Raw genomic sequence first — 12,613 nt, 5'->3', positions numbered from 1 at the left:
GGATAATCTTTCATAATTTTGACCAGTTCAAGCAAGATGGCACTCCCATACAGATTTTATTCAACCAACCTTTTCCCTTTTCAGATTTACAAAGTGACCATTATCTGCATAGAAACCTAGCCCATATCTCTGTCATTGTCAAAATCCCACTTCATTTTTGCATTGTGCATTTTCTTTTTTAAAAAAATGGATTGCAAGATTTTTTTTGTGTTTTTATTTGCTACTCAGAAATGAGGCCTGTAAGCATTTCCTCTGAATAAAGCATTGATTTACTTGCAGATTCTTCCATTTAGTATAATATGTTCACTGCTCATATTATTGTTTCCTGCATTTTGAAGAGTTTAAATACAGACTGTGTGACCTTTTTTAAAATCCTTTCACTGAGCCTGAAATTGTTTTTTTTTCAGAATATTCTTTCGTGCTTGGTTATTTCTCGATATTGCTCTACGAGTGATCCTTCCAGCTTTGGCGTGTCCTAGTCTTCTAATCAACCTGAATACATGCTCGAGGAACAATAGCATATTTTCTCAATTTTACAGTCAACTCAACTTTGTGCTTATTAATTTTAGATACAGCCTCTGTATGCATCTTGTCACATGTATGTTGGTTAACTAATCTTTTTTCTTCTTCTTTAATCGTGTTATGTTGCATCACCACAGGGGCCACGTGTTCAAATCTAAGGTTGCAAAATCTTTTCTTTCTTTTCAACCGCCAAAAAGTTTATCGTTGGAGTTTTATTTTCCGTTTTATCGAAGCAGTTTTAAAACCCGCCTCATTCATTGTATTCTGATCTTCGGCACATGCTTTTTAACATCCACTGATCCACTGCGATAACAACATGACATTCAAATTTTATTCAGTTCTTCTTAATGCTGTAGCATTTATTTTGTTTTCTTCCGGAGAACATGATAGACTTGCAGATTAATCGCATCTTTGTTCTGCTTTTCGTTCTCTTGAACCATTTCCCTTTTTGCATGAAACATTTTGAGCGTTTTCATACCATCCTGCCTTCGTGTCATCCCAGATTGGAAAGGTGCATGGGAATAGATGGGAAGAGCGATCATGCGTGTCGGGATGTAGCCACATCGGCAGAGACAGTAGCTTGGAATGAGCCAGAGGAGCGCGGCAGGTAACCTATTATTAAGGGAGAATCATGATTGCTGTTTTGGTAAACCAAAGCCTGGCTGAGTCAAGGATATTTCCCATTTGTTAGCATGTGTTTGGAACGCGGGTGTGGGATGGAGCCGCTAACTGTATCAAAATAGATTATGCTTAACGTAAAACTAAATTCAGATTATTGAAGTATCGTCTTATGCGAAAGAATTCGTGAAGGATCAACTGATGTTCATTCTGTGGTATTCTACCTGGCAACTTTGGAGATTTATCAAGGAATTCGTTTTGAGAAAGGCTTACATGTGACCAAATATAAGCTACGAAAAACAATAGATTGTGCTGGACCGAAATGAGTAATCTAAACATATTTGTTCACTGATGTGGTTGATGTATGTCTCCAGGGAATCAATTTGCATCATTGACGGTTTTCGCTGATGTTTTTAAAGCGACTTTTTTTCAATGCGCTATGTATTAAACGGTCAGCAACCCCATCATTGAATGTCATCAGCTGCTGTACTGAAATGGACCAGCGGATGATATATAATTTCATCACTAATTTAGGAAGAATTTATTACCCTCTCCTTGCAGCTATTGGTGCTCCAGGTATGTCAATGGATCCAGCAGTTAATTCTGTAAGCTTTCGTTGTTTTGAGCCAGTAAATTCACTTATTCAGTGAACTTGAGCATGCTCCTTGTCAAATCGTTTAACTGTTTTGTTTTAATTTGTTTTCAATTTTAGTTAATTTGTTCGGAATACCACAGCTCATTCACTTTCCCAACTTTCCGCATCTGGTGCTTCCTTTTTAAGTTTAAAATATTTTAAATTTCCAACGGATTAGAAATCATAAACTTTAATTGTGGATCTCGCACGTGGTGACACAGATTAATATCAACATATGGAGAAACATAGGTCATAGATATTTAATGATAACTTTCAGCGTCATTAGTTGGAATGGACCTCCGGTCATCCAAAGAACCTTGTACCTTTCCTGACTACACAGTAAACATTCATTCTCAGATGGCATTATGTTATAACGTGCATGAATCATATTGAAATCATAATCTGATGTAATCAATCCATTGCCTTGGATTCCTTTCAAACCAATAATTTAAAATAATTGAACCTTACTGTTCCGACTGCCGGTAAGAAAATCACTCAGTGCTTCAAAAAATTTCCTCCGACGTCAATCGCTCCTTTGGCTTTCCTTGGGTTCTTCTCGGCTTAATGACATATTTCGCTTCTTTTTTTAAAGCAGAAAATCAGGAGACTTTCTAATAAGCAGTGACAGTTATCTTCAAAATGTTGCTCTTTACGTTTTTTATACGTTCCGTTTCTGCCTTGTTTAGGAACATAGAAAGAGACAATCTGCCCATAACGTTTTGCATATTGGATAGGCAAAACTCCACCACCCTTTATTTTTAAGATATATTTAAGGTACATTTGAGGTAAAACAAATCCACAGCTCTCTACGATAAAGAGTCTGAAAGGTTCCACACCTTCCAAACAAATACAAATTCTCCACACTTTGGTTCGAAAGACATCGCCATTAAAAAAAATCCCAATTCATTCTACATTTCACAGCCAGAGGGGAAAATAAACTTATCTGCTGTCATCTCATATATCCCTCTATGTTTTTTTTTCCACATGCAATGAGATAATGGCTGAAAAATCTCCATGGAAACACAAATGCAAGTTTTCCAATCTCTCATCAGAGAAATGTCCTGTCATCCAGAGATTGATGAGTTTTTGCTGTATTCCTTCCATGTTAAAAGGCATATTTCGCAAGGAAGGAAAACCGCAATTCCACAGAGTAAACGACTTTGTTTCTAAACAAGCGGCCCCACAGTTAATGCAAGACTTCAGCACACCTGTACTCAAATCTTCTTGTGATATTCCAATTCTTCTCTTTTTTTTGTTTGTTTGTATTTAAACTGTAGTGTGAGAATAAAGGTGATTTGATGCAAGCCTGCTCATTTAATCAATATAAATTGAACCAGGAACTGTTATACTCGTTTCTTTAAAAATAACAAGATGTTGGTATCTAGGCCAGCTTCATAAAAAATGTGGGCTCTCAGTCTGGTCAGTCAAAGGCACATCCTTGGATATATGGACGCTGGTTAAACAATTGCAGCATCCCCTGTTTCAGTGACAAAATAATTCTTCTTAATTTGATTTTAGTGGGATAATCTGTCTAAACTGACAATAAGCAATTAGCTAAATGTACAAGCCTTACACTTAACCCCTGTTATTTCTGTAGGAAAGATTGTTTTGCATTTTTCTTTCCCTATTAGTTCTGATAACGGGCCAAAATTAGAGATTACCTTCTTCTGTGTATTGACTTTATCAGTAGGTTACAGTTTATTTGTCAACGTGGATGAGGTAGCAGAACTAGGTGATTACTTCCAGTGGTGTGTCCTTTGATATGATAATGTGTGTAGAACACTGCATTGTCCATGATCGCAGATTTCTTGAATTTGATTGTGCAAGCATTAGCACACATGTGAGGCCAAAACATCTTGAGCTTTTCGAAATTATCTACTGAATATACAACTAGTGCAACATCATCAACATACACAATGAAGCTGGCTTGAATGTGAAACACTTGTTTTGATTGTCAAACATGCTAACTTGGGGTATTTCTCACCTAATAGTATGTAGATGTGCAGACCACCAATTTTGATATCAATGTTTATCTAAGTAAGGCATAAAAATATCAAAATGAAAATCAACTATTGATATGTTACATACATCCCAACATCTAAATAGTGAAACTGATACTTTTTTTAAAAGTCTTAATTATTTCCTGTTTATATATTTCCCTTACAGTTAACATAGTGACAATTGTGATCCTATCTCGGGGGCATTGTAGTCTCACTAAACGTATTACCTGTTACCTGATATCTATGTCTGCGGTGGATCTCCTGCTGCTAATTATCGATGTGATAACGAGGCAATTTCCTATTCTTTTTCGAAAAGGTTTTCATCTTGAGCACTTCCTCCAGATTTCTAAAATTCATAACATTGTGCTGCATGCGGCCACAGACTGTTGCGCTTGGTTCACTGTCATGTTCACTTTTGATCAATTTGTGGCCATTTGTTGCCAGAAGCTGAAACATAAATATTGCACTGAGAAAACTGCAGCATTTGCTCTGGGATCAGTGGTTTTACTGAGCTGTATAAAGGATATAATATGGTATGCTATGTTGACGGATGGCCGTCAGCAATGGTACAAGCCTTTATTTTCTTTTGAACCAAGAAATGTCGCAGAAACACAAGCCTGGTTGGCAGCTACACATCTTCACTATAATCTCACGCTGGTGCTACCATTTATTGCTATTCTACTGCTTCATGTTCTCACGGTCACACATGTACTGTTATCCAATACAACATCTGAGACGCGACAGGAAAACATCAGTAGTGAGACACCTAGCGAATTGTTGATGAACAAACGAACAAACTCTCTCATTTTACTTTTTGTTGTCTCAGGGAATTTCATTTTCTTATGGTCGATACATGTGGTAGATTCTGTATGTGTTGGAATGCCGTTCTCAGAGTTTGAATCAATGATTCTGCAGTTTTTAAGACGAGAATTAGGATTCATGTTCCAGTTCCTAAGTTGCTGCACACGTACTTACATTTATGCCATGACTCTCAGTAAGTTCAGAAAACGTTTGAAAAATATGTTAATTAATGCCTTTGCTTGAAACGTTCATTCATTCAATAATGAGAGCTGAATAATTACAAACATTAATGGAAACTTATGAATATCATGCTCTGAAAAGTTGAGATTTTGTTCTGTGTGTGGGAATTGTACCGGTGTCAAAGTGGAATAATTGGTGCTAGGGAGGGCTTCTAAATGTTATAAGGGGTGATATTAATAAACTTGAGGGATGAGAGAACAATCAGAGACTAAATTTCGAACCAAATAAATGTGACACGAAATCTTTTGATAAAGGGCACTCCTTACCTCAAAGTAGTAAAAATGCAGCCACATGTCATGCTGGGATATAGGATGAAATCATTGTTGGACTATTGACAAAGCAAGCCAACAAGTGACAAGCAGAAGGAAACCAAATCTATGCCTTTTTTGTAGTTGATAAAATTTAACAGTTCGCAGGTCATGTTAAATATAAATGAAACCTTTTCAATAGCACAATTACGAAAATATGTTCATTTCTGGTCATCATGTGGTATAAAAGAAGTGAAAACACTGGGAATTGTGAGGATAGTATTAACAGGCATAATCCAAAAAAAAAGTGCTGACTAAAATCTGTTAAAATTGGAGATCATACTTATCATCAAGTAAAAGATTAAAAGGCATCCAAATAGGTTATTTTAACCTACGATGCATATCTGTTGAATTGATCAAATATTTGAATTTTGTTTTTGTGGGGAACATCACATATAGAGACTTTCAAAATCAGAAGATGCAAGAAATCAAGTGTTTTCAAAAGATTCAGTAATTAAAGCACCAATGAGAAAGTGGACACCACTGCAAGAGTGAAGTGAATATTTATTACATGATTGTATTTTTTAAAAAAACTCATATAAACATAGCAGGGAGAAAGGAATACACATGCATAATGACAGATTGAAATAAGCATAGACGATGGAAGATTGAGTGGAGAATACTTGCTGAAATCAACTGCTATTTTGTTGTGCTCCATAACAGTTGTGAAGTGTCAACTGACGAGAAAATATGGCTAGTAAATTTTACACAGAAATTATTACAAAAGTCATAACTCTTCTTATCAGTTTTCGGAATCATAATGCCCATCACTTTAAATGGCGATAACATATGTTTTTGCCATATTTGCTAAAAGATCGCTTAAAATTGACTTACGTTTGAACAGAAAACTGCACATAGCACTCAAACAGTGCACAGCGCAAAAAGAAACATAAGTTGCGTTCAAAACGCAAACGCCTGAACTGTTCGATTCTTCACTCGGCCTGTAAACAGACGTTTTATAATACATTAATGAAATGCGTTTGGTCGAAGAGGTATTGTTGCAAATTTCACACAACAAAGTTAACAGGAGGGATAGCGGGCGCGTTACGACAACTGGTTACAGAGATAGTATCAGAGATAATGGGAACTGCAGATGCTGGAGAATTCCAAGATAATAAAATGTGAGGCTGGATGAACACAGCAGGCCAAGCAGCATCTCAGGAGCACAAAAGGTGACGTTTCGGGCCTAGACCCTTCATCAGAGAGGGGGATGGGGTGAGGGTTCTGGAATAAATAGGGAGAGAGGGGGAGGCGGACCGAAGATGGAGAGTAAAGAAGATAGGTGGAGAGAGTATAGGTGGGGAGGTAGGCCTCACATTATATTATCTTGGTTACAGAGATAGCCTCTTGCTGAACAACTGTAATGAACAAAAATGAAAATAATGTGTGGTTCCGCAGTATTGAGTAAGGCAGTATGGACGAAAATAAGCAACAGGAGGCGCTAGCCAAACTTCCATTAGTCACAAGTTTCATTTATTCTACGGTGTTCCGTGCTGGAATAATTATTGTTTGAAATTTGATATGTGTATGATTTGGATGGGAATGTGAATAAGCTGATTCGTAAGTTCTCAGATGACACAAAGACGGGGGGAGCTGCAGATAGTGAGGAAGATTTACAGAGGCTACCGCAGGATATAGATATGCTTGGACCGAGAAAAGGCAGATGGAATTTAATCCAGAGAAATACGAGGTGATACACTTTGGAAGTTCTAACGCAGGAGGCAAGTATACGTCAAATGGCAGAATCCTTCGAAGCATTAACATACCAAGAGATCAAGGCATATAAGTTCACAGTTTGCTGAGAGTGGCAACCCAGTGGAAAGGCAGTCAGAAATGCTTTTTCTCTTTGGCAACGACAAAAGCAAAACAAAACGGAGAATAGACCAAACGTCAATATTTTAAAAATGAATTCTATTAAATATAAAGCTGAGTGGAGAACTAAAAAAAATCATAGAAGTCTTCAAAACGTTAAAGACGTTAGTATTCAAAATAATTTCACCAGCAAGAATGATCCGGACTGTGCGGTAAGAATTAAAGGTGATAATAACTACACACACTTTCTGAGAGAAAATTCAGGATGTTTATTTCCCAATAAGCAAGTAGAATGTGAAACTTGTTATCACGCGGAGCGATGGACTGGTTTCCCATTGATGGAACGAACAGGAAACTACGTTAAATAAATGAGCGAGAAGGACGCAAGCTGATATGTTGACAGGGCTACATGATTGCGAACATTATTCTGAATTCTTCATAAAAATGAATGGTTTTCTGTAAGCTAACGGGAGCTGCCTGACAAATGTGAGCGTCACGAAAATGCTCCATGGAGGTAACAATACTGCCAACAAACATTTCCAAATCCATATTGACTTTACACCTTTGAATAACTGGTAGATTTTAATTCTGGTAGCTGAAAGTGATTCGGTCAATATTGTGACACGGCTGTCTCTTTTCTTTGCGCTTGTTAAAGAATCAAAGGTATATTTGAATCTCATCAAGGAGGTGAGATAGCCAATTTCTTTGCTGCATTATATCAAGATGAAAGCAGGGAAATTTAAAAAAAGGAACACCAGATTACTTCACTTTTAAGTTAACTTGCACCTTTTAAAAAAGCAGCTACCAAAGTCGCAGGCGCAGAAGAGATAATTAAAACATACGTTGATTTATAAAGTAATAACAACATGTTTCATTGTATGTTTATTAATTTAGTTTTTTTTTCTTTCAATGCTAATGATGCCTTTTTCTTCATTCAGTCTGAACTTGTTACAGGATTACACAAGAATGTTTCCAACCATGTATAATAGTAATTCTGGAACTTGTTTTTATTTAAATGATGCCACTACGAATGGAATATCTAAACTGAACAGCGTTTGCTCAGAAACCATGCATCCATTCGTCAATCTTTAACAGTTTCGTGCAATTGGCTGAAATCTCTGTGCATATTAGGCTGACAACTTGATTACAATCATGCATTGCTTACTTATTTGCTCTTAACACTGCAGCGTGTTCGTTTTCTTTTGAAATTACTTCAGCTGTCAAATTGTAATTTATTTTTACCGTTCACCAATTAATGGCGCATTGTTGGAAATGGTCGCTTTCAAGACAAGCGTTTGCCGCTCTAATGCACGTCTATATTAGTGGAACATCGTGGTCTCATGCGAAATGGGCATATAATATTGTGGCTGCTGGTACACCTCCCAGTCGCGAACCACTTCAATTCCCCCTCCCACTCCTTGCACGACATGTCCATCCTGTGCCTCCTCCAATGCCGCAATAATGCCACCCGAAGGCTGGAGAAACAACACCTCATATTCCGCTTGGGAACCCTACAACTCAATAGTCTCAATGTGGACTTTTCAAGCTTCAAAATCTCCCCACCCCCGAATTCATCTCAAGACAAGGCCATCTCGTCCCGGCCTCCTTGACCCGTCGGTGTGTTCTCCCACCTCTCCGCTCCTCAAACCTCACTGGCCAACTACCACCCCACTTTCTACCTACTTGCCTCACCCCGCCACCTTGACCTGTCCGTCTTCCATTCCAAAGACCTCCCCTCTCTCCTCACTGACTAACCCCCATCCCAATTCCTTACCTACACGCACCTTTACTAGCTTCATCCCCGCCTCATTGGCCAAGCTGTCTTCTCTCCCCCTGTCGGCCCCTCCATCCACCTTCTTTCATCGCCTCCCCCTCTCTCTATTTATTTCAGACCCCTTTCCCTTCCTCTGTTTGTGAAGAAGGGTCATGTCCTGAAACGTCAGCTTTCCTGCCCCTCTGATGCTGCCTGGCCTGCTGTGTTCATCCAGCTCCACACCTTGTTGTCTCTGACTCCAGCATCGGCAATTCCCACTATGTCATAACATTGTGGCGTCTGCGTGGCGATTTCATATTGAAGTTTAGAAGAGCCATACCTAACCAGGAACAGAAATCATAGAACTATGCAGCGCAAAACAAGGCAATTTGCACTGTCATGACTTTGTTGTGTACTTAAGCAGGAGTAAAACAGTTTGGATGAATCCACCTTTTCTTCGTGATGCATTTTTTTTCTCTGTTTCAAAAATATAAACCTCTATTGAAGCCCTATCAAGATTTTATTCTAAGCACGACAGTTCAGGAATATTCCTGCAGCAAACGTTAGGACACGATATTTTGAGGTACTTCGTATGCGTAGCATTAGTTATTTCAATAGCACGTAATTGAGATACTTCGTACTTTTAAAGCAGCAGCTTCGGTAAAGATTTATTAAATCATACCATGCAATTTCCATTCCAGTAATCAATTACAATATCAAAAAAGCCCTTGTTTTGCTTGCAATATTGTCTACGTAAGGCGTGGAAGTCATGTGATCAGAGGAAAATTGAAACTGATGATAAGCCAATATTAATGTTGTTGTGCCTTTGTCTTCAATGACAAAAAATGGCAACATCAAAGCAGGGCCAGTTAATGGATGTATGGTCCATTTTTTTGAAGTTCTGCTGAAGCCTTCTTGAGCACGCAGAATCGCTGTGGAAAAGATCATTTTTTTCGAGACAATAATGCGACAATATAGCATTCTGCATCTCGCAAGGTGGACTGGGACCCCGGCGAGTACCATACCCATTATCCGGGCTCACTTGGATAGCCCTTCTTGAACAAAAATGACCACAAGGATGACGTTGACACTAAGTAATGTAATTTCAGGTTTCATCCTGTGTCCCATTGTCAGACGTCTAAACGTGAGGTTTACATTTGCGTCGGACTGAGAGCTTAATGGACTGATTCTACTGCTTTTTTTGGGTGACGGACGGTTAATACTAGTTCAGCTGCTCGTCATAAACACTCCGACGCTCACCTGAATTGAATGAGTTCAGAGAATGTCTTTGTTGTTGATCTATGAAATGTAATAACAAAGCAACAAGAGCATGAGATAACAAGATGTAGACCGAAACGTCAGCTTCCCTGCTCCTTTGATGCTGCTTGGCCTGCTGTGTTCATCCAGCTCGACACCTTGTTATCTCAGGAACTGCATATGTTGGAGAACCTGAAGTGACAGACTGTAGACCGAAGCGTCAGCTTCCCTGCTCCTTCGATGCTGCTTGGCCTGCAGTGCTCATCCAGCTCTATACTTTGTTATCTCCGATTCTCCACACTTGCAGTTCCTGTTATCTCTGCAGCAAAAGTCACGTTTATCAATGAACGTACGTAACGCAGGTTGGCATCTCGAGTCAATGCAAATAAGCCAAGACATGCATGAAATTATTGATATATCATCAATTTACTGTGCCTGAATAGTGACGTCATCAGTAATTTAATCTTTACACAGATTTTTTTTAATGTTTATGCGATCATATTGCTTTGTTAGAATCTTCCTTGTAAGAATTCAATTAACACACTGAAATAAAAAACGCTTCTTGATGTTTCTTTAATTTCAACATTTTATGTCTTGTCAGCACTAGCCACACACCAAAGTCGAATAATGGAAAATGAAACAGAGGCAAACGAATCTCTCAGTAATCTAGCAGGCTTGCTGGACACTGGAGGAGGAAAGTTGTATGAAACCGTTGAAGTGACCCTCATTGTGATTGTAACAGGATCATTAAGCTTGGTAACCATTATTGGAAACATTCTGGTCATAGTTTCTATCACAGTCAACAGACACTTACGAACAATTAATAACTACTTTATTTTCAGTTTAGCCTGTGCCGATTTGATGGTAGGTGTATTCTCCATGAATCTATACACTATTTACATTATAACAGGCTATTGGCCTATGGGCCAAGTGGTATGTGATTTATGGCTTACTGTAGATTATGTTGTCAGTTATGCCTCTGTCATGAACCTTCTTGTGATCAGCCTTGACCGCTACTTCTGTGTGACCAAACCCCTGAGCTACCCTTTGAGAAGAACAACTAAGAGCGTGGCGATGATGATTTTAACAGCGTGGATGTTACCACTTGTTGTGTTCGCTCCTCCCATTCTCTTCTGGCAGCTCATTACAGGGGAACCGAATGTAAGCAATGGTGAGTGCTATGTTCAGTTCCTCTCAAATCCTGCTCTTACTTTTGGCACCACGGTAGTCGCCTTCTATCTCCCTGTTACTATCATGGTGACTTTGTATGTGCACATATCGCGTGCCAGCAAGAGTCGCCTGAAAGAGGATAAAAGGATGTCGGAATCAAGCAAGGGCAGCTTTTTACCAAGTCTGGTGATGGACAAAATTATGAAATTGGATAATAATAGCATAACAAATGTTCCTGACAGTACTCCCCCTGTCAAAGAGCACAATGGCAAAATATCACATTCCACTTATGCCCAAGGAAAGGAGCAAAATTGCTCCAAAGGAACAAGTTCATTCAATGGCGTCTCATCAAAGCAGAAGACGCATGGAACGATGCAAGGATTCACAAACGTTCCTGAAGAACAGAACAATATTAGAACGGAAATATGCAAACTCGTTTGTTTAAAGATAGTGCGCAAATCTGAAAGCTATGACAACAGTTCCACCAAAACAGGAATAGTTCCAACCACCAACAGAGAGGATGGGACAGACAGAGAGATCAGAGCTGACAGTAAAATAAATACCATGACCAAGGTCCCTCCAAAGAAGAAGGCAGTTGCAACCCGAGAGGCGAGGGTCATTCAAACCATCTTCGCAATTCTCCTGGCATTTATTATAACCTGGACCCCATACGATGTTATCGTGTTCATTAAAACCTTTTGTTCAATGTGCGTCCCAAATACAGTTTGGACTGTTTCATACTGGCTCTGTTACACTAATAGTGCAATCAACCCAGCCTGCTACGCACTTTGCAATACCAATTTCAGGAAAACGTTCAAGCATCTTCTCTTGTGTCAGTATAGAAATACTGGTGCAGCAAGATGAATAATTCAAACAAGCACTACTTTGCGAATATATAGGGACTTCTGTACTGCACACAAAAGCCAATAAGGATTTTGTTAGGCGAGATGCTGGAGAATTGTGCAATTGTCATGTGTAATGTTGGAGACCCATTGAATTTTACCTCCTAACGTGTGATGCTTGTTAAGAATAAAAACACACTGATTATTAGTATGAATTTACGAACGAATTGGAAGGTGAAATTTCCGGCATCATTTAACATAGCATAAGAATATTTAGCGCAGAATGGTCACTTTAAAAAGAAAATGCTCGATACAAAATAAACTACGTCGGCTGAAGTGTGCGAGTTAATGAAGCCGGTGGGTTAACTTAACTTGAATGCTATGAGCTTGAAGGCAACAGCAAGGGATTTGATCTCTACCATGTCTTTGGACGACTCGGTTTTTACTTCCACACATCAGTTTGTGTTAAAGTCAAGGCTCGTTAAATAATGGCGAAGTACCTGCCTTCAGGTAGAGAACTGGAGAAGAACAAGTTAACAATTTAAGGGGCAGAAATGTAAATTGACATTTGAGTAAAAGAGTTTCACCTAAACTGTGCTGGGCGTCTGGAACTCATTAACTGTAAGGGTGCTCCAGACACAACGTCCCATACTTAG

General features: G+C 38.9%; 1 protein-coding gene across 2 annotated transcripts; it reads left to right on the top strand.

Moving 5' to 3' along the window:
* Window positions 1-1,612: 1,612 nt before the first annotated feature.
* Window positions 1,613-11,979, top strand: LOC125446288 (muscarinic acetylcholine receptor M2-like). Of its 2 annotated transcripts, none has more exons than XM_048519765.2 (2): window positions 1,613-1,716; window positions 10,547-11,979. In XM_048519765.2, the coding sequence occupies exons 1-2, from the start codon at window positions 1,635-1,637 to the stop codon at window positions 11,977-11,979; spliced, it is 1,515 nt and encodes a 504-aa protein (XP_048375722.2). In that variant the 5' UTR covers window positions 1,613-1,634. The 2 variants fall into 2 exon arrangements, 1 of the variants encoding a protein (XP_048375722.2); XR_009442914.1 differs by lacking the exon at window positions 10,547-11,979 and adding an exon at window positions 3,941-4,028 and having other exon boundaries at window positions 1,638-1,716.
* Window positions 11,980-12,613: the final 634 nt, after the last annotated feature.

Source organism: Stegostoma tigrinum, chromosome 34 (assembly GCF_030684315.1).
Source record: "Stegostoma tigrinum isolate sSteTig4 chromosome 34, sSteTig4.hap1, whole genome shotgun sequence".
In the NCBI taxonomy this organism is placed as follows: domain Eukaryota; kingdom Metazoa; phylum Chordata; class Chondrichthyes; order Orectolobiformes; family Stegostomatidae; genus Stegostoma; species Stegostoma tigrinum.
The sequence above is the reverse complement of the archived record's forward strand: the minus strand, read 5'-3'. Positions and strand labels throughout refer to the sequence as shown.